General features: G+C 45.1%; 1 protein-coding gene across 1 annotated transcript in view; it reads left to right on the top strand.

Annotated features, from left to right (window-relative positions):
- Positions 1–7,605: 7,605 nt before the first annotated feature.
- The window catches only part of tmem132e (transmembrane protein 132E), a 780,602-nt gene continuing 764,972 nt past the window's right edge, over positions 7,606–23,235 (top strand). Inside the window, exon 1 of the mRNA XM_038813827.1 lies at positions 7,606–8,090. Coding sequence (XP_038669755.1) covers positions 8,012–8,090 — 79 coding nt within the window. The 5' untranslated portion in view covers positions 7,606–8,011. The remainder of the gene's footprint in view (positions 8,091–23,235) is intronic.

Raw genomic sequence — 23,235 nt, 5'->3', positions numbered from 1 at the left:
CACTTTAGCCCTATCAGTACAAATCCACCTATGTGCCAAACCTGGGACCTCCTTACCTGGTACCTTAGAATCAACTCCAAATTCTCTCCCAATATCTAATTTTCTTTGTGTTTTATCTCATTATTATTTCAAGTTTATTGGCAGCCACCAAATCTTCATCACCATGAGGACGTCTATATTTCATTCTGTTTCAATATTGTTCTTTAGCCTTTATTTCATCGTCTAATCGATTCAAGCCCTGGCCTCTACTTGTACTCATACATCTGTTGGGACTAGAATTGCCAGATCTTCCTCTTGCACTGTCAAGAGTCTTCCTCCAGTATGTAATAATTCTCTGACACAAGCATCACTTCCAGACCAACTATCATTATTTGTGCTTTCTCGCTCTCTTATCTTTCACCCCATTTTGCCAGTCTAGGGACTTTGTTTCTTGACTATCATGCTGAACATTCAATTAATATTTAAACTTGTCAGTAGCATTGCTTGCATGTCCCAGAACTGCTGCATATCTCCATTCACTAGACTCGTCTGGAATATGTATCAGCCTAGTATCCACTCTGGGCAATTGGTCTTTGGATGTGATAACTCTGTTATGCATACCATGATCACTCAGATTACCACTATCATTGATTTACTGAGTTCTGTTGCTCAGCACCTTTATCGTGAAATACATGAGCACTTGAGGTACAAGGTGCCTCATATAATTCTATCAGGAACTTAAAGTTCAACACTTTACAATTAATTCTGGTTAATCATATTACGATCCTGGACCAGACTCTAGGTTTTGGTACAATACAGTTGGGAACCAGTAATTTTTTGTTTAAAGCAGAAAACGTCTGTTATCCCAGTTATTTACTGAGAGAATAAAGCTACAAGATTCCACAGTTTTTGAGGAAACAAAAAAAACGAGAAAAATAAAAGAATTTACAATTTCTGTCTTATGTTAATCCTGAATGTTAGGGTTTGAGATAAATTTGAATTAACAGACAAATTGTAGTCTGATCCACACTGCACATTAAATAGCAAATGCGACCAAAACAGATCCCACAGATTTCTCAGCAATTCAACCAGGCATCAGTGTTCACTTGGAGTTACACAACCTTGTCAAAACTCTGTCTCTCTTATGGTGGAGTGTAAGTCTTCACTCTACTATTTTCAAGATCTAGGATGGAATTTCCTCCAAAATTTCTATCTCCGGTGGAAATTGAGTGCAGTCCAACTGGGTGGTTGGGCGCAATTCAGATTGTAACCCACCATACCTTTTGGAGCCACATGAGTTTTGCTCTGGCAATGAGAGGGACAGAGGCTAAACATGCTGGCAAGCCCTTCTTCACAGAGATCAGGGTGCAATTTTAAAGGGTATCCCAATCTCAAAGTAACAATAAAGCCCTCCCCCCCCCCCCCCAACATTGCAGCTTTGAGGCTTCAGTGCCACCCACTACCATCCTTGCTGGCATCAACCCACTCTACCCCCTCCCACAAAAGGGTTGCTGGCATCGGGCATCTCTCCCCCCCCCCCCCTCCCCACTGGGCCTACCTTCAGATCCCTTTCTTCTTACCAGCATCAGGCGCCCCCCCCTACAATCACCAGCATCCCCCCCAAACCCAAGTGAGCAACATCCCACTATGGGGCCATCCCCTTTAAAATTCCTTCATGCCCCCGCTTCCTGACCCCCTAAGTGCCTTGCCCCTTGTGACCCCATCCCCCACCCCCTTTCAGACCCCGCTCCCTGGACTGCCGCCTGGCAGCATGGCATGCCAACATGGCAGTACCAGGGTGCCAAGGCACTGCTCTGCCATGTCCCCGCCCTGCAATGTCCCTGACCACCTGAGTTCTCCAATGGCCTCCGGTAGAGGAGACCAATAGTGATTCCCGCCAACCTCAGCTAGAAAGTGGGGAGATGGTGGGGTGGGGGTAGGTGAGACAGGGGAATCCGGCTTTAAACTTATCAATCTGGTTAATGCCCTGATTGCGTCAGGTGCCTCTAGCCAGAAGGATTGTGCTCCACTTAGCACAAAACCTGGAATAGCAGGGTGTGCACCAGGTGCAACGTAGTCAGAGAATCACACCCTTCATCTCAGAATTTCCTCCAAACGTCAGTCCGACTTGGATTGCCTCAATGATGTTGTGTTATGTACTCTGGGATAACACAGGTGGCAACTGGATGCAGCTTTAACCAAAAGATACTCCAGACCTTGAAGGGAGTTCAATCTGATTTATTGAACCAGTAGCACAGTTCTCTATGGGTTCAACTCTCTGCTAACCTAAGTGTGGTTACTCTGTCTGACTGAACCAGACTAGCTCTTAGCCACATGCTGGAGGTGTGATACTGTAAATACACCCTGACTCACTCTGTAGATGTTCATCAGTGGAAAGAGGCGGAGTGTGAACGCCTCGTCTAGAGTCTGCACTCCAGCATCAACTCACAGGCACAGTTTCAGCTTTTCAGCCACACAAGGCAGAACACCACTAACCCAAAGGGTTACATTTGCACCAACAGCCCACAGTAGAAAATCATTGGCTTTTGCAGATTTATAAGCTTTCCAGGGCTTCTTCAAAGTCTTCACTACTTGGAGTCTGTCAACCACTTTTACTATCTGGAACCCCTGTCTTTTCTCCGGTTCCCAGTGGGTTCTCTCCCTGGTGGGTCTTGTCTGTGTTCTCCATCCAGTAGTCTCTATCTATCCATTTTCTCTTCCCGGTGGCTCTATTCCACCTCTGATTTCTCCTGGGGTTTCCTGTCTCTCTCTCTAGGAGTTCTCCTTGTTCCCTCTCCCTGGACTCCTGTTCTGGGACACTCCTACCTCAAGGTGGCTCACTCCTGGGTCCCGTGATTGACTTTTGTGTTTTTTTCCCCCCACACAGGCACACTGGGACCTTGTCCCTCAACCCGAAAATCTCACAATGCCAAACGTTGCATGTGCAGCTGGCTCCTGATCTGCACATGCACAGATAAACTTCTGTGGCATATTGGGACTTGTAGTTCTCAACCTTTGCTTGGAAATCAGATAAGTTGTGATTCTTAAAAATAATGAGACATGTACCTTAACTGTTTGATTGCCATGTTTCATAAGTGCATTCTTTACATCATGGCTCACTACAAGGGCCTTTCCATTCCCTATAATTTTTTTTTACCATTCTCTCAAATTAAATTCTGGTCTCAAATGGTTTTATACGATGCCCCAGTGATCTTAAAATTTTCTCTAACGCCTCAGCTTTGATTAAAGTCTTTCTCCTTGCATGTAAAGCATCAAATATATAAATAAATTGAAATAATTGTGGTAACTTCTAGAACAGGATTGTTGTACAGCACAGAAGGCAATTTAGGATTTCACCATAGACTAATTGATAGGGACTGTATCCTCCAACCATCTGGAATGAATTCTTTGTATGAGCTGCCATGCCAAGGTGCTTGGCAATTGGAAGTCTGGTTGATTAGCTCAAATTTTATGCAGCAATTCATCTATCACCACATGATTCCTTTCACAGAATCCACTGCTGAAAGGATTTCCCACTGCACTATTCATGACTATAATGTTCACATGTCTCTGAACTCATCACTGGCAAATTCTGTTCCATTATCAGACAGAAACTTTGTCGGTCCCCAAGTTTGGTCTCCATCCATTTATCCATTATTTTCTCTTTAATAGCCCTTTTGTATTTCCTAAGCCTTGTTGTAGAACGACTAAATCTGGTCCCCAAGTCTACAAAATATGGAATGAAAATTATTGTCTTTGTCCAATATCTTTAGATTCATGGCAACTGCTTCGTTAAAGCTTTGCAATGGAAAGCTTACAATAAGAGTTGGCAGTACACTATGATTTTTTAAAAACAGATTTCCCACTTCAGGCTAATCTCTTCTATTAGCCTCATATAGCCTTCATCAACCACGTTAGTAATTCTTATTCTTTGACAAGTAGAGTAAGCAAATTGGAACTTTAAGAAAATGATTTTTTCATTGATTCTTATGCCATTAATGCCATTAACACTTGGCTAAGTGTCCATGAGAAACATCAGGTGCTAGATTCTCCGTAGCACGATGCCGAAATCGTGTTTGGCGATCGGGCAGAGAATGGGCTCCGATGCCTAAATCGGGGGGGGGGGGGGGGGGGGGGGGCACCGGTTTGACACCAGTCCGCCATGTTCCGCCCCTCCAAAGTGGTGTCATTGTGGCGCATGCTGCTTCAGCGTGTTGGCGTGCCATCAGCCGACCCACCCGTGATGCTCCGCCCCCGATGGACTGAGTGACTGACGGCACGGGACACGTGTGGCCTGAGCCGGTGTGCCAGCTGCGGACTGTGTCCAGCACCACCACACTTGGCTGGGATCCGTGCCGCCGGCTGGAGGGGTGTCTGCTGGGGCTGGGGGCACTGACGGGGGGGGTGGCCAGGGGGTGGGCTGCGGGGTCGCGGTTTGCATGTTAGGTTACGTGTACGGCAGACGCCATGTTGTATGGTGCAACCAGTGCAGGTTGTCAGCCGTGCGCATGCGCGGCCCGGAAGCCGGCCATTATCGGCACGGCAGCGGGAGTTTTAGTCGCCACCGTTACTAGCCCCTCACCGGTACTGGAATCGATGAGGGGTCGCGCTGAATTTCCTGTCGTGAAAGTCGACACATTCTACTCTGGCGTCAGCACTTAGTCTCCAGAATGGAGAATCCAGTCCCAGGTCTTGTTAACCGATTTAATAATATCTTGACTGGTTAAACTGCAGATCCACTCTTTCCAAAAACAATTGCTTTATCATGCTCCATGCCAGGTTTCAACAACGTAACTATCTCACCAGAGACTACAATAGTGTTGATAAACAGCCGTGGCATAGAGGTACTGTGACTGGACTAATAATCCAGATGCACAAGCCAATGCTCTGGGAAAAGAAGTTCAAATACCACCACAGCTGCTGTTTGAACTTAAATTCAATTAATTAATAAACGATAGACTTTAAAATGATGATTATGAAACTATCGGATTGTTGGACTGACTCATCTGGTTTAGTAATATTTTTTAGGGAAGGAACTCTGCCATCCTTACTCGGCCTGGCCACATGTTACTTCAGACCCACATAATATGGTTGATTCTGAAGTTTCCTAGCAAGACACTCAGTTATATCAAACCACTGCAGGAAAGTCAGAATGAAATAAAACCAGATGGACCATCCAACATAACTGAGGCACCAGAAACAACAGTGGCACACATAGCTCAGATGACCCCGGAAAGATCTCCTCCTTAACATTTGAGTGTGTGTACCAAAATTGGGAGAGCTGTCCTGCAGTCTAAATAAGCAACAGCAACAGCATGACATATTCATACTCAACAAATCATACCTCACAGCTAATGTCCCAGACTCCTCCATCACAATCCCTGGATATGTTCTGACACATATCACCCAGAAGATTGGAACCAGCAGAGGTGGCAGGCAGAATCGTATTGTAAAGATGAGTTGCACTGGGTGTCCTCCACATTGACTTTGGATGTCATGAGGTCAAATGGCATCAGGTAGAACATGGGAAGGAAATCTTCGGACTCTTTACTGCTCATCACAACTAGGATGAATATGGAAATTCTTATTTGGATTGTATTATATAATAATCTTTATTATTGTCACAAGTAGGCTTACATAAACATCACAATGAAGTTACTGTAAAAATCCCCTAGTCGCCAAAGTTCGACTAGGGGATTTTTACAGTAACTTCATTGTAGTGTTAATGTAAGCCTACTTGTGACAATAATAAAGATTATTATATAATACAATCCAAGTTCGGGTACACAGAGGGAGAATTCAGAATGCCCAATTCACCTAACAAGCACGTCTTTTCGGGACTTGTGATTGGAAACCGGAGCACTCGGAGGAAACCCATGCAGACCACCGCACAGACAGTGACCCAAGCTGGGAATCGAACCTGGGACCCTGCTGCTGTGAAGCAACAGTGCTAACCAGTGTGCTACCGTGCCACCCTACATATATATCTATCACAGTAATGTTATTAGACCCCTGGGTTAAGATCTATATATACTCTATCTGTTGCAGTTATATTTTTAAAATCCTTGTTTAACCACAGGTATGTATGAAAAAGCTGAAATTAAGATGCCCTAAAAGTGAGATAATCATTCATTCCAACCGTGTACTTATTTACAAAGAGAATCCTAATGGAACTTTGTTATAATTGCTGGAGATTCCCCAGAGAGTAGATTATTTGCGACATTGTGTTTAGACTTAGGTAAGCAGGTCATAAGATCTGAGTGGGATAAAGATGATGTAATTAATGGGAAGAGCCAGGTCTGTCTGTAATTTTGCATTTTAATACAGGTTTGGCAGTCTGCTCCGAGTTTTTAAGTTGAGCAGAAGTTTTTCCAAATGCTGTGAAATTGAACAGGAATCTGACAGAGATAGAAGGATTTACATTGTTGTTCCTGTTACAATTTAGTATTCTTGCGAATTGTCCTGATGAGTGCAAGATAAAAAGTTCAACAGCATTTGTCTTTTTCCAGCAATGTTCAAATTAGACATGCACTTGAGGAAGACTAATTTGCCGGGCTAGAGGGAAAAGGCTGCCGGTACGGGGCTGAGTTGTACAGTTCTTTCAAAGGCAGCAGAAATGGCCTGCTCCTCTGCTGTACGATTCTATGACTGGATAGGGTAATTCTATGACTGGATAGGGTAATTCCAGCGAACAATCAGGAGTAAAATTATTGACAATTTGCGACACACAATCTCGAACTCTAGCGGCACCACTACTTGCTACAGGGGGCTGCCCAACCGGGATTCTGACAGTCTGAATCTCAGCTCTCTTGTTCTTTGAACATGAGAGGGCCAAAATAATTAGATCGCATCGCAGAAAGGATGCAGCAAGCTCTGCTGATGTTTGAGATGATGCTTTTTTCCCCGGCAAGCTTAATAAAATTAAAGGATTTCTTGAGGGATGTGACAAATGTTGAGTTTACTCATTCCGTTGTGACAGCGGCTTCAGTGAGGCGCAAGGGCGCCGCTGCAGCCCCATGTGACACGGTTTCATTCATGTGTTTCTTGTTCGCGGCTGCGGCGGCTGCTGCCTGTGACAGCGGGACATGCAGCGGAGTGAAGAGCTGGGAACTTCAAACGGATCTGGAGCGCTGTCAATAACGTGGGAGCTCCAGCTACATTTACCGAATACCACACGCCGGCCGCAGCGGTCCCTCGCCACTGACCGGCTCGGGAGATTCTGAGTCTTTTTGAGAGAGGGGCAGAATTTTTTTGAAACAAAGTTCCCACCTCGAGTCTCATGGATTGAGGACGCGCAGTCCCTCGTATTTGAGAGAGATAAAAAAAAAGAAGTTGGGTTGGGTGGTGGGGTGAGAGAGAGGAGGGAGAAGAGGAAAGAAAAGCTCCGGCTGGCTGACGGCGGGGGTTTTGAGTGCGCTGGAGCCGGGCTGCCGGTCGCCCCGTGGGGACTTGTGCGCGAGCGGGTGTCTCGCGCTACCCCGCAGGGGACCCGGGTCAGCGACAGTCGCGCGACTCGGAAGGTGCTCTTGCCCCGTGTTTCCGCCCCCTGGATCTTGCAGTCACCCCCCCCCCCCCCCCCGTGCAAGGGACAGAACTCGAGGAAAGGGGGGGGGGGGGGGGGAGAGAAGAGATGAGGCGCCGCTGTTGTTGTGGTTGAGGAAGACTCGCGCGCTGTTGCTTCGGAACGCCGCTGAAGCAGCCGTTGGGCTCGGGCTGCTGTGACCCTGCGATCCGCGTGCGCGGAGCTCTTGGCTCTCGCGCCGCCTGTTTGCACACAGCCACCGCCCCCTGGCCGCCAACTCGGTAGGTTCGCCGCGTGGCCGTTGCTGTGGGATGAACCCGCCTGGCGCCGCCCGGGGAAAGCGCTCCCATCTCCGGGATCAGTCAAAACCCGCAGCGGGGTGACGCCGGCGACAACTTTTTCCTTTTTGTTTCAAAGTGGAAACGATCGCCAACTTCCGACACGCGTGCCTTTCCAAACCAGAGAGGAAAATGTAACCGCTCTCCATGGTGGACAGTTATCACAGAAGAGATGTTTTTAAATAAAGTCAACATGTGCATTGCAAGCTGCTGCGGGTCCATAGCGCTCGTCCTCTTTGCGATCGCAAACGGTAAGTCAAGAGAAGTGCATTCTTTTTTCTCAATGCTTTTATTTTATCGGACAATTGGTCGGATTTTTTTCTCTCCCCCCCCCCCCCCCCCCAATCAAAATTTATCTTTCCCCCTCTTGGCATTTATGAGATCGTCGCAGCTGGCGATGGCAGGTGGCTGCGCCCTTTCCCTCCTTGCTCCCAAACCTCTGGCTTGTAAATTGGACAGCGCCTTGGGAGATTTTTTAAGAATGGGTTTATTATTATTTTTTATGGCGCTCCGTGTGAGCACCGATTTCGGTGCGTTTTCCGTTTTCTGTAGTGATCTCTCCGGGCCTCGAGTACACGGTTTGCTTGTCTCTCCATCATGCCAGTTTGTCAGAATCCGACAGGATTTATCATCACTTTTAGACACGTTGTTTTTTTTGTATTTCAAAGGTTCATTAAATAATACATGCTGACTGCCTATTTGCTTTGTTCTGAGTAGTTTTACGTTTAGCGATGGCATGACATCGACATCTCAGCTTTACTCATCTTTCCCCATTCCCTTCTTCCTGCTTTCCTGTCATCTCAATCACACTAAAATGAACACGATACACTTCGATTTTTTTGGGCGGGGGGGGGGGGGGCATGTTCACTTTATGAAGCAGAGATATTGTTTTCAAGTGTCGAGAATAGCCCGTCCTTTTGACTGTAATGCAGTTGTTGATTGTCGGGTGATTAATGGTCACATTATTCCTTTTGGGTGACGGAAATTCGTCGCCTTTTAGACGATTGGATGTTGTTTGTTTTGCTTTAACTCTCTGACATGTTCGGACTCGCATTCATATGGATGGCACATCCTCGCTGCACTGACAGCAACATTTTTCATTTTCCCTAATGTGTCTGTCTCGTGTCTCCCCTTCCTTCCTACTTTCCTATCATTTCGCACCGCCCGATTCCAATCCTCCTTGCACATTACTTGCATGTCTCCCCTTTGCACTTTTTGTGCAAGCCGTCATAATTATTTCACTTGAATGGGCTTTTGGATCAGTCTGAAATGTAAAAAGAGAACTTCATCGTTTTATTGGGGCATATTATTTTGCTCAGCGCGGCTTTGGAAAAGTTCCCCCACCCTTTTACTCCAGACCAAAAATGTGTCTTTTCTGTCAAAAGTGCCCGCGAAACCTGGGCTCCGATCGAAATCCGACCTGGGTTTATGTTTAAATTCACAGTCGCCGGAGCGAGCATTGGCTTTTCTTGGGATGCAGTGAATTGTGTTCTTATGGAGATTGGGAAATCGGCCCTTCGAAAATGTGACCCTTGATATTGGATTATCCGCCTGTCTCGCGTTGGCTGAGGACCTCCCAAATTGAGTTTTGCTGCCGGGTGGCTGGTGGTAGAAAGTGTGTGCGAGGTGGATGTATGAGGATTATGTAAATGACACCGGGAAACAGACAGTTCATTCCCACGCCAGGCGGGGCGTTGCAGGCAACCTGATAGAAACTGCACAAGAGAACGAAACAACTGTTCATGGGCAACCTGGCAAATGTTACTCGTGCACCAAGAATATGCAAATTGCAGTTCGCTTTAAAAAAACAATCTTGTCTTGGTGTTCCCCTAGTATTATACCTTTTGGGCAGACGTTACAATGAAACAGTGCGTTCTTTTAAGTTACCGAATTGGAAACATTATTTGTGTTTCAAGTCAACGCAATAAAGAATTTATCTTTAATATAATTAGATAACGTCATGTTTGCATAGGTTTCAACAAATTGCCCGTCAATTCAGTGGACAGATATTGGTGTTGCTGGCACCGAAAGGTGCTGTGCATTGATTTTAAAATATCAGAACAATTGCAACAGCGTTAGCCGTTTGCAGTTAACTAAATCCGTTCCATTGAACATTGCCCATGACCGAAATTATTTCGTCGTTTAAATTATTTGTGCAGGCGTGCGGTGGGAATGCAGCGACGTTCAGGACACACTTCTAAATGGCGAACAAATCGGGATTTTTCTTGTTTCTCTCTTGTTGGAAATTGCTAGAATATGGGCGAGTTAATGGCGTTTGTGCTATTTAAGCATAAATGGTGTAGAAACTTCAGGGGATTGATTGAAAGTGACATCCAAATGCTGCTGTTACAGATGCCCCGCTACACAGCTTCGCGGATACGGCATCTTGTGGTCTGTCTGCTCTGCCACTGGAGTTTATCGAAGGACATGAAGTTACCTCCGAGAAGATAACATTTTGTAAATTTTAGTCTAAGTACCCCTTTAACAACTTGATAAGTATTAATTATTGCTAATTAGCCGCTCGGAATTAAAAATTCGCCATTACAATTGTGGAGCCCCATCCTTTCAGGAATCTTTGTTGATGATTTGGAAAATATTTTAATAGAAACAAAATACAGCGGTAATATGAAATAACAACAGGGGTGGACAAACTCAGCAGACCAGGATTTTCCCAGCACCTCCTGTGGGAAATATTTTAAGTTTTTTTAAAGATCCTTTTGTCTTTTTTCTCTCAGTAAATCTTTCCGGACCTGATTTGATATTGAATTCGCCCACTCCAGTTACACATCTCCATTTTTGAGCTGTTAATCTCAATCCTTCAGACTGTTCAAGGAGATACATTTAGCTGTCGTTTTCCTCACCAGTTATCAGCTCGAACTTTGTACTATTGCACAACATTTAAATTTGCAAGGGCAAGTCTAAATAATGACAAATGCCGTGTTGCAGCAAAATGTGAGCCATAATGTTTGTCTACAATTCGCACTCGTATCAGGGACCTAATGCTGCACGTGTTTTTTTTAGTGAAAATAATGCCTGTGATGACTGAATTGTTTATTTTTGAGGATTTTCAGTATTTCTGTTTTAATTGTTTTGCATACCAAATAATTTTCAAGAATTTAATGGAAATAGGTTTCCAACTTCCGAACATCTTGTAAAACCTGATCCATCAATCCTGGGTTACTGGAATATAGCAGTGCCTTTCCAGTACCCTAATTAAGTGAAAACCTTTGGCATCCAGGATTTAAATTCGATGGAAATACCATTGATGTGTGCATTTTATAATCAGTGAATATGTGTTTTTCTCTCAGTTCATTAGGCAAATAGTTGATACAGTGTGCCACAATTACACCAGAATCCTTACTCTTGGCTACTTTTGGAGCAGATATTAATTTTGTAACAAAGCCCTGTAATCTGATTTATAAAAAATGTCTCCAACAAGATTTTCTGATTGCCAGAGTTCCAAATTGGCCATCAGTGTCTCTGTGAGCTGTCGTTAAATCCATTAGCCTTTGTGTCCCTGGGTGCTAAGATGTGGCACTTGGAACATTTAATATTCAGGATGGCCCAATGTTTGTTACATTGCTAGGGACCCTGCCTAGCAACAAGAGTAGGACTCCTGGGAGTGTTTTGATAGGTCACCAGATAAGTTTAAGGGTCAGTGAACAGCTCCTCTTGAGGCAGTCAGTTTTGGGGAGTTGTTAGTTTACAAGTGCCTCCGAGATGGGGACAGATGAGGTCCCAGTTAAGTTGAGTAAAAAAATTTAGAGAAAGGGCTGCAGGGAGCAGACTTTAAGTAAAAGCGTTGTTGGGTCAAAGTACCCCATTAGGATAGTGTTGGTTGGTTTGATGCAGTACTTTTCCTGAATGTTAAGAGTGTAAGACAGATTTGTAAATTGTTTTATCTTTCTGAACTTGCATTTTATAAGTTATTATTGTTTTACCAAAACTGGTGGAAGCTTGTGGCTTTATTCCAAAAGGTGTCTTTAATCTTAACCTTTCATCTCTAACGTTATTGGTCTCTCACCGGATGACCCCCCCGCCACGTCCCGGGGTCTGGTCAAGCATCGCAACAGAGTAAAACTCTAGTCATGTGGACAAAAATGATTAACTACAGCTGCAGTCTTTAGTAAAGATTCCTAATTGGTCACACAGCATTGGCATTTGGCAAAAAATATGTTCTACTGTATCCTACAGTAAGGTGTCCCACTGAACTAATTAAATGTGAGATTGACATATTTGGACGCAAATCTATAATTGGAGCCAAACGATTTTAAAACACTTCCAAATTGCTACATTATCTGAATAACCTGTGAATGAATTTCAAATAAAAGCTATAGTAACAATTTTTCCCCATCTTAGTTCCTCAGAATTTTACTTGCTGCATGATTTCCTGAACTAGTATTTTTGTACTGGACCTGGCTGTGATTTGGAACTGACGAGGAACATCATAAATCTGTCTCTTGAGCTACTTGTCATATTGAATTAGAATATGTCCTTTGCTTCTGGATTTCATTTAAATGGGCTAGTGTGGGAAATCGTTAATGGGAGTATCATGGCTAGTTATTAAGTCTTGAGGCCTTATCCTTCTGAGACTATGGAGCTATGACTGCTATTTTGAATCCTGGCAGTGAATTAAAACAGATGCTGTTGGTAAAGAAGAATAGTTCAGACATGCAAAATCAGCCCACAGGTGGAAGTAGGTTAGGTTGTAAATCAAGAGCTGATGTTTCTGCTTTAGTATTACAAATTTGTACATTCTTAATTTATTAGTCTACCCAACCATTTGGAATATTGACATTGAGTTTTGAATTGAGTTACTGACATTGAGTTATAAAATTATGAATGCTTACAATGCTCAATTTTTATATGAATCCGTTTTTTAAAATAAATTTCAGATTCTTGTATGAAATGACTGAAATATACATTTAATATTGAGAAATATAACTATAAATCTAAGTTGGGGACAGTGATCATATAAAAAGGACTTGTAGCTGCATGAGGGTAAACATACTGAGGTGCAATATCTTTAATTTACAAATGTAGTCACAATGTGATGAAGTCACCAACAGCAAAACATGGACTGGAATATATATGTAACATGTTTAATAGGATTTTGGCCACAGTCAAAAAAGCCAATTTCTCCATAAAGCTAGGAGACATTTCTGTCCGTGCGGTTTCATAAGGCTTCGCTCGTCATTCTGTGCCTTCTGTCCGGTTGAGAAGTAAGGGTGGTAATCTTCTCTCTGGCTATTACAACTCAATTTTTAAAAATAGATGTTTAAAAGAGCTGGCACAGACACAATGGGAAGAATGACCTTCTGGACTATACCATGAGTTATGCTGTTATGTTCTATGATGGTGTCTGAAGAGGTTAAAATCATTGAGTACAGCAGAGTTTTACAGTGAGATTTCCAAAGCTCTACAGCCATGAAAGCAATAAAAACAACAGACAGAAGAGGATTTGAATAGACCACAGGGACGCCATTGTTGAGTCTCTGCTCCAGATAATAGTCAAGGACTACAGACATGTTTTGATTGACCACAATAAGTCACTGCAAAGAATAACAGACAATCAAGGACCACAGACTTGTGTTTGCTGACATGCCTTGTTAGGATTTGGATATTGTAATTTGATAAGTGTAGACAAATTAATTGGTGAAGTATATTGACATATTAATGAACTAATCAGATATATTCTCTGGAATAGGATATTGATTACATTAGAACAAATGTATAATTTTGAGTGGCTATATGCAAATAACTTGTAACTGACTATGGCAAGGCTTACACGAGATCACAGGCGACAAAACAAGGCCAGGAGGAATATCTGGGCTGGAGCATCCCTCACTGATGAACTGAAGAAGTTCTATGCCCGCTTTGAACAGTCAGCCAGTAGATCAGTGCCACCCGCCCCAACATTCCTGGACACGCCCATACCCACTATTACAGCCTCAGAGGTAAGAGCTGCCTTCTTGAAAGTGAACCCACGGAAAGCAATAGGCCGCGACGGAGTCCGAGGCGAGCAGTCCGAGCCTGTGAAGACCAGCTGGCGAGTGTATTCGCAGACATCTTCAACACCACTCTCCTCCGCTCCGTGATCCCCACCTCCTCCAAGAAGACCACCATAATACCAATACCAAAGAAGTCAAAGTAGCCTGTCTCAACAACTCCCGACCGCTAGCCCCGACGTCTGGTATCATGAAATGCTTCGAGCGGCTAGGTATGAGACAGATCAAGGCCAGCCTCCCAAACGGTCTCGATCCATTGCAGTTCGCCTATCATCGCAACCAGTCCACAGCAGATGTTATCTCCCTGACTCTACAATCAACACTCGAACACCTCGACAACTAAGACACCTACGTGAGACTGCTGTTCAGAATTGACAGGAGACGACAAAAGTCACTCCGTTCCTCCAACCACAATTGTAAGACACAATTACCTGAAGGATTAAAACTAGGCACAAATCTTACTTGCTATAATTCACTCAAAATGGTCTTACTCGCACAGGTCATCATGCTCACATTTTGTACTCCCCTTTCGGGAATAAAAAACAACCATGAAAAAAGTCAACAACATAATCAACAAGGAGTCACAATCAGCATTCTCAAACCACAGGACAGGTTCCTTGTCACACGAGAAAGCAAATTATAAGGCGGGATCAACTAGCACTCTCCAGGGTGTCCCAAGGATTCGTTCGCTCAAAGAACAAGACACTATTACTTCCATCATGCCGTCTCACTGATGCGCAGGCGGTCCACCGATGCACACAGCCTAGGCGCGGCCAGGAGGAATGACTCCACCCGCTTTGCCATCTCCAACCCCTCATGACGCACATAGAGAACAGGACGAAATAAGACCAGTGATCGGTGGGCCCTACCGACCCCTGACCCCGTAAACAGGATACGCTGTGCTCCAACATGATGTACCCAGCCTCCAGATCAAGATTATGAAAGCATGACAGCCAATTCTCAAACTCAATCGGGAATAAATCTCCCATCTCTGGCCAAGAGCTGGGATCAGGGGGCTATTCCGCTCGTCCCTCATCTCTCAAACCCGTTAGGATACCTGACAAATCGTGTAATATGATTTTGACAAAATTAAGGCAAGAACTCTCGTGCGCCTCCAACATTTTGCTAAAGGTGTCCCATAATCCCTCAAAGTGAGCTTTGATGACTTGCCCCCCCCCCCCCCCCCCCCCCCCCCCCCCCCCCCCCCGCCGCAAGAACGCCACGGACGAGATGCAATCGAGACGTCAAAGCGTTGACGCCAACTCAGAATTTGTGGACTTTTAAGACAGCAAAACTGGCGCTGCACCTGTACCGATTCTGCGACTGTTAATGGGCTACCACCTGTGCCAAATGGGTCACAATCTATTCTAATGAGAAACACTGCTGGATTCACCGGTTTCGCTATTGACACTCAGGATGCTGACAAGCTGCAGCCGCATAGACACACTTCACTTCCCACACCATCCCAGCCACTTCCCACACCATCCCAGCCAATAAGATGGTAGGATGGGCAGCAGGGTAGCATGGTGGTTAGCATAAATGCTTCACAGCTCCAGGGTCCCAGGTTCGATTCCCGGCTGGGTCACTGTCTGTGTGGAGTCTGCACGTCCTCCCCCTGTGTGCGTGGGTTTCCTCCGGGTGCTCCGGTTTCCTCCCACAGTCCAAAGATGTGCGGGTTAGGTGGATTGGCCATGCTAAATTGCCCGTAGTGTCCTAATAAAAGTAAGGTTAAGGGGGGGGTTGTTGGGTTACGGGTATAGGGTGGATACGTGGGTTTGTGTAGGGTGATCATGGCTCGGCACAACATTGAGGGCCGAAGGGCCTGTTCTGTGCTGTACTGTTCTATGTTCTATGATGGAGAGCGGCACCAAGATTCGCAGACGCAGACCCCAGAGCTTGAGTCGAAGGATGACAATGATTTTCAGTTATATGTACAACACCTTCCACCATCTCAGACTCTTACCTTGGTTGGGCACTTTAGTGAAGAGGCTCCTGAGACAGTCTGGTGCGCACCACACAGCTGTGACAGTACATCAGAAGTGGAAGTAGCTTGTTGCTTGTCACACCCTTTGCCCTGTGGGGTGTCCTCGAAGGCCTGGACCTGGTGTCTCAGAGGGCGACATGTCAGTCTATTTAGCCCACTGCCCACTAAGTGTGCCAGTGTCAGATAAGGGGGGATGGGAGATTCGGAAGGGCTGAAGTGCTCCAGTACTTCCCCTGCGGGAGGTGCTGGAGTTGGCCTAATCACTTCCTGTTTCCTCGGGGTGCTCACTGGCTTTGGGTTACACCATTGTGCAGCAAAGAGGCTGTAGTGAGTTCCAGAGGTGTCCGTCACCTGCCATTGCCAGTCCTGGAGGCCCGCCCTTGTCTTCACAATGATCTCAATGCCCTTGGCTCAGTGTCAGCTCTGTCTCAGACAGTTCATGCTCTGTCTGGTAAGGCCCTCTACTTCGGACCAATGCTTTTGATGCCCTAAGCCATTACCATTTTTGATTGGGCCAAGCTCTGTGGCAGCGCGGCAATGTTCAATCTGCACCCGGAACATGTCCACCTGTGCCTGGGCCATCCTGTCTGTGCCTCAGCCATGGAAAGCACATCGTGCCGAAACCTTGGCTGTCCTGACATGTGGCTCTGACATCTTGCCAAAGGCCTTCCACCACAGCCATCACACTTTTCAGTGTTGGCCTGGATACCACGCATTGTCGGCAACATTTCCTGCACATGAAGGTGAATAGGTGAATGGACTCCTCCAGCTTCCCTTGCAGATGCTGGAATATCACTGACACGTCGTCCTCTGGCTCTGCATCTACACGAGTGCTCGGACCATTTTTTCCAAAAGCCAAACATCTGTCTGTTTTTTTTAATGGTGCTTACTGTATGTCATCACTGTGTGGCAGCCTTTTATAAAGTCTGTTGGTTTGGGACCAACTTTCCTTGGGGGCTGGGGTTTGAATGGCGGGTCCAGCAGTGAGACCTCTTAAAACTGATTAGCTAGGATGCCACTAGAGTAGTTTTACATAAATTAGCGTATTAAGGATTGAGATTAATTACAGGAAGTGTACTGAGTAATCATTGTTAACCATTAAACATGTATTTTAAGACATAGCAGTAATAAGTAATCAAACTCTGGCTACAAGCAGTGGCCACAATGCATGATGGGACTTTGGCTAGCTAACTTGACCGTGTTTTTAAAACACGCAAAATGTGTCATCAGCAAATTACTAGTAAACACATGTTTTTAATCAGTGGCCCCCGATATCCTCTGGAAGCGAAAAGGAAGTCACTTTTGATGTCCTGGCTTTCTGAAACAATCCATGGAGTAAAGACGATGCAAGTTCTGCCATCCTGTTCCTCATGAACAATGGGTGCACGGGATGCTGAGATGGGGGAAAAAAACACTTAGGATGCTAAGACTGACATCAGGCCTTTTGGTAAACACAACAGGATGATGTTCAATCATGAACATTTGGGGCCTCACGGTAGCATGGTGGTTAGCATCAATGCTTCACAACTCCAGGGTCCCAGGTTCGATTCCCGGCTGGGTCACTGTCTGTGTGGAGTCTGCACGTCCTCCCGTGTGTGCGTGGGTTTCCTCCGGGTGCTCCGGTTTCCTCCCACAGTCCAAAGATGTGCGGGTTCGGTGGATTGGCCATGCTAAATTGCCCGTAGTGTAAGGTTAATGGGGGGATTGTTGGGTTATGGGTATACAGGTTACGTGGGTTTAAGTAGGGTGATCATTGTTCGGCACAACATCGAGGGCCGAAGGGCCTGTTCTGTGTTGTACTGTTCTATTCTATGAGTTGATCACAATTTTAATGGATAGTTTAAACATGATAGCTTCAGGGATTGGATTGCGTCCAACTGGGATGGGCAATTGATTTTTGGAAATTGTATAACTGATTTTTCGTAGATCTAATCTCCGTGTACACGTAACCAAGCTTGGATTAATAAATAAACCATCTTATCCAGATTGCTGATGCGTCTGTTGCTCTCTGTACTGAGTTGAGCCACAGGGAAGGATCCCATGTGGAAGCTGACTCAATACACAGACCTTGAAACCTCTCCTGCAGGGTTGTTGTTCCTTGTAACTAAATAATGGTTATTTAGTGTTCATTATATAGCATCTTTCCAAAATCAACTTTCAATTCACATTTAAATAAACTCCACACAGGCAGACACCCGAAGCCAGAATCAAACCCGAGTCCCTGGGACTGTGAGGCTGCACTACTAACCACTGTGCCACCATGGTCCGACTGTCCATCAAGCTAAGCTCTTGTATTTGATGCTCTGACACATTCCTAGTTAATAACAATTGTGCCTCTTGGTGTTAAATTTCATCTGCTATTTGACTGCCTATTTCACCCATTTATGTTCTTCTGTGTCATTACTGCTTTCTTCATTGTTTACGAGATTTACAAGTTTTGTGCCATCTGTGAACTTTGAAATGAAGTGTCAGGTCATGCATTAAAAAAGATCAGTGGTCACTATATACTTCCCTTTAGACTGAATAACCATTTCACTTCTCCTCTCTGCCTCTGTACCATTGCCAATTTTATATCCAGGCTGTCAAGGACCCTTTTTATCCCATGACCTTTAATTCTGCTTTCAAGACTATTGTGTGGTGCTTTGTGAAACACCTGCTGAAAGCATTGATACAAAATACAACTTCATCAAAGAACTCAAAATGTTAATCAAAGATGATTTACATTTAACAAATACATACTAGCTTGTGTGACAAATGCAGGATTTTAGATATATTGGATAATTTACATTTGACAATTTAAGGGTTAAAAACCTGGGTTACAGTGTGCTTGACTACAGTAGTCATGTTTCTAAAATAATTTTGTTTTGCAAGACCAGAAAACTTTTAGAAGCCAGAGGTGAAATTGTTTTACTAGGGGCAATCTCTGGAGAGTGACTGTGTTTTCAGTCTGGGGAATTGAAAAAAATTGTCATTGCTGGTTGGAGCTAAGGCATAGGGACATTTTGAGAAAGATTTTGACTTGACTTCAGATCTGGCTACCCTGTATACCACAGGAAAAATATTTTTCTCTCACAGTAGGATAGTTAAAATATATTAATAGTATTTAAAGCTGCGCAGACTTGTCTGATGACAAGGAAGAAGCTGAAACAAGACCTGAAACAGCTTTTTGAAGACATTCAGCCAGAGTATTACTCTGTGCCATTGGGTTGTAGGATGCATTAAGAGCCGTATGTTTTTCCTTTCTTGTTGTTTAATTGGGAATTGAGTAGTATTGTTCAAGGGGTAATTGTAAGCTGTTTTCGGGTGTGATTTAAAGAGTTTAGTATGATGTTAATCATAAAGATTTGCTTTAAAATACCAGATACTCCTGGAGCAAATTATTCTCCGCACAGCATTACAAAATAAACTGAAATATTGGGGTTTTGGTCCAGTGTCCTCGCAACTGTTGAGGTCTGAGATCGTAATACTCACATCAATTCATTTTGTATCAAATTATTGTCTTTAAAGTTTCACTACTACTGACATTCAGATGACTAGCCTGTAATTGCCAGGCTTATCTGTCCTCCCTTTGTGAACATTTTAAATTCTCACTCCTCTGGTATCACCATCACATCAAATGATGATTGAAAGATTGTAGATAGAGCCTTGACACTTTACAATTACTTTTCTCAGCAAGATAGTATGCATCTTAGTTGGCCTGGGTGACTTCTCTACTTTGCAAATTGCCAACCTTTTAAGTTCTGTACAAGTAGGTAAGAACCCATTGGATCCAGGGCAATTTGGCAAATTGGATCCAACATTGGCTTCGTGGCATGAGACAGAGGATCACTGTTGAAGGATGTTTTATGACTGGAAGCCTGTGTCCAGTGGCATTCCACAGGGATCGGTGCTGGGTGCCTAGCGGTTTATAGTGTACATTAATCATCTAGATGAGAACTGTGGAAGGTATGATCAGTAATTTCACAGTTAACACAAAAATTGGTGGTGTGGTAAATAGGGAGCAGGAAAGCCTTCAATTACGGGACGATACAAGTGGGCTGATTAGATGGGCAGAACAATGGTAAATGAAATTTAATCCCGAGAAGTGTGAGGCATTGCATTTTGGGAGGACAAACAAGGCAAGGGAATACACAACGAAAGGTAGGATGGCAGGAAGTACAAAAGACAAGTGGGACCTTGGGTGCATGCACGTCCATAGGTCCTGAAGACAAAAGGACAGGTAGATAGGTGGTTAAGAAGGCATATGGGATATTTTATTTCAATAGCTGAGGCATAGAATATAAGAGCAGGATGTTATTATGGAGCTGTATAAAATGCTGCTTAGGCCACAGCTGGAGGACTGTGTGGAGTTCTGATTGCCGCACTATAGGAGAAATGTAATTGCACTAGAAAGGGTGCAACCAGGATGTTTCCTGGGTTGGAGAGTTTCAGCTTTCAAGGGAGACTGGATAGGCTGGGTTGTTTTCCTTGAAGCAGAGAAGGTTGAGGGGGACCTAAACCATTGCCCCCAATATCTCCTCCGCAGATGCCACCCATACAGTGTTGGGCTGTGCGGCATACATTGTTGCCATCACCTCCTGCTCCTGTACGCAATTGGACTCCTCCAACAGCACCTGCAGGTGCTGGATACTCGCCGACATCCCCTAATGCAGTCTCTGGCTCTGCAATTACATCTCCACGATTTATGGAACAGTCCGTTCCAGAAGCCCAAAACCCGTCTGGACGGAGGCTAGTCCCTGGGATCGGCCTGCCCTCCATGACCACCCCCTCGGGTGTTCCTGCCTCCTCCTGTACCGGAACAGCTGTGTGGTGCGCACCAGACTGTCTCAGGAGCCTCTTCACTAAAGTGCCCAACCAAGGTAAGAGTCTGAGATGGTGGAAGGTGTTGTACATACAACTCAAAATCATTGTCATCCTTCGACTCAAGCTCTGGGGTCTGCGTCTGCGAATCTTGGTGCCGCTCTCCATCCTACCATCTTATTGGCTGGGATGGTGTGGGAAGTGGCTGGGATGGTGTGGGAAGTGAAGTGTGTCTATGCGGCTGCAGCTTGTCAGCATCCTGAGTGTCAATAGCGAAACCGGTGAATCCAGCAGTGTTTCTCATTAGAATAGATTGTGACCCATTTGGCACAGGTGGTAGCCCATTAACAGTCGCAGAATCGGTACAGGTGCAGCGCCAGTTTTGCTGTCTTAAAAGTCCACAAATTCTGAGTTCGTGTCAACACTTTGGGCGGAATTCTCCGGCCGCGTCTGCCCGGCGACCGGAGAATCCTGCCCGAGGTCAATGGACGTCTCCATTGCATCTCGTCCGTGGCGTTCTTGCGGCAGGGGGGGGGGGGGGGGGGGGGAAGGTCATCAAAGCTCACTTTGAGGGATTATGGGACACCTTTAGCAAAATGTTGGAGGCGCACGAGAGTTCTTGCCTTAATTTTGTCAAAATCATATTACACGATTTGTCAGGTATCCTAACGGGTTCGAGAGATGAGGGACGAGCGGAATAGCCCCCTGAGCCCAGCTCTTGGCCAGAGATAGGAGATTTATTCCCGATTGAGTTTGAGAATTGGCTGTCATGCTTTCATAATCTTGATCTGGAGGCTGGGTACATCATGTTGGAGCACAGCGTATCCTGTTTACGGGGTCAGGGGTCGGTAGGGCCCACCGATCACTGGTCTTATTTCGTCCTGTTCTCTATGTGCGTCATGAGGGGTTGGAAATGGCAAAGCGGGTGGAGTCATTCCTCCTGGCCGCGCCTAGGCTGTGTGCGTCGGTGGACCACCTGCGCATCAGTGAGACGGCATGATGGAAGTAATAGTGTCTTGTTCTTTGAGCGAACGAATCCTTGGGACACCCTGGAGAGTGCTAGTTGATCCCGCCTTATACTTTGCTTTCTCGTGTGACAAGGAACCTGTCCTGTGGTTTGAGAATGCTGATTGTGACTCCTTGTTGATTATGTTGTTGACTTTTTTCATGGTTGTTTTTTATTCCCGAAAGGGGAGTACAAAATGTGAGCATGATGACCTGTGCGAGTAAGACCATTTTGAGTGAATTATAGCAAGTAAGATTTGTGCCTAGTTTTAATCCTTCAGGTAATTGTGTCTTACAATTGTGGTTGGAGGAACGGAGTGACTTTTGTCGTCTCCTGTCAATTATGAAAGCGACGAGTGGAGCTGGGCAGGGTGAAGGCTGGGTGGTTGTGGTTGGTTGGGTTAATTCATCCTTCACTGAAATTGAGGGTAGCCCTCCCCAGTTAGAACTAATCCATTTCAGGCTTTTCTTTTGGATTTGTACATTCTTTGAATTAAGAATCCACAATTTCATCCTTCTTTGGCCTGGGGGAGAATGTGTTTCCTGGAGGGGATTGGATTCCTTCTGTCTCCTTCTTGAGGCGAAGTTTTACCTTCTTCTATTTGGGTCCATTTTTATGTTCCCATCCTGGACTTCTGTGGTAGTCGGCATTTGAGGTGGGAGGTTGCTCTGGTTATACTTTCTGCAATGGTGGTTGCTTTGAGATAGATTGGGTGTCCCCGCTCTGGGGATTTTCTTTCCTTCTTCTTATCATCTCTTCATTCAGGTGGGCATGGTGTTGACATTTTATCCTGAAACCGGCTCGGTTGGGGGGGTGGTGGTGTTGGTCCCTGTGTTTGTGTCAGGATCCAGCTGCACAGGGAGGGGTCAAGTCCAAGATTGCAGTGTTTGGTTATAAGTCTTGTCGGGATAATGGTGTTGAAGGCGGAGCTGTAATCTATGAACAGCAGTCTCACGTAGGTGTCTTAGTTGTCGAGGTGTTCGAGTGTTGGATTGGATTGGATTGGATTGGATTTGTTTATTGTCACGTGTACCGAGGTACAGTGAAAAGTATTTTTCTGCAAGCAGCTCAACAGATCATTCAGTACATGGGAAGAAAAGGGAATTGAACAGAATTCAAGAAAATACATGAGAATACATAATAGGACAACACAAGATATACAATGTAACTACATAAGCATTGGCATCGGATGAAGCAGACAGGGTGTAGTGTTAATGAGGACAGTCCATAAAAGGGTCATTTAGGAGTCTGGTGACAGTGGGGAAGAAGCTGTTTTTGAGTCTGTTCGTCCGTGTTCTCAGACTTCTGAATCTCCTGCCCGATGGAAGAAGTTGGAAAAGTGAGTAAGCCGGGTGGGAGGGATCCTTGATTATGCTGCCTGCTTTCCCCCGGCAGCGGGAGGTGTAGATGGAATCAATGGATGGGAGGCAGGTTTGTGTGATGGACTGGGCGGTATTCACGACTCTCTGAAGTTCCTTGCGGTCCTGGGCCGAGCAGTTGCCATACCAGGCTGTGATGCAGCCCGAGAGGATGCTCTCTATAGTGCATCTGTAAAAGTTGGTAAGGGTTAATGTGGACATGCCAAATTTCCTTAGTTT

Source organism: Scyliorhinus canicula, chromosome 12 (assembly GCF_902713615.1).
Source record: "Scyliorhinus canicula chromosome 12, sScyCan1.1, whole genome shotgun sequence".
NCBI classification, from domain to species: domain Eukaryota; kingdom Metazoa; phylum Chordata; class Chondrichthyes; order Carcharhiniformes; family Scyliorhinidae; genus Scyliorhinus; species Scyliorhinus canicula.
Note: the sequence above shows the minus strand (reverse complement) of the source record. Positions and strands in the feature narration are given on the sequence as shown.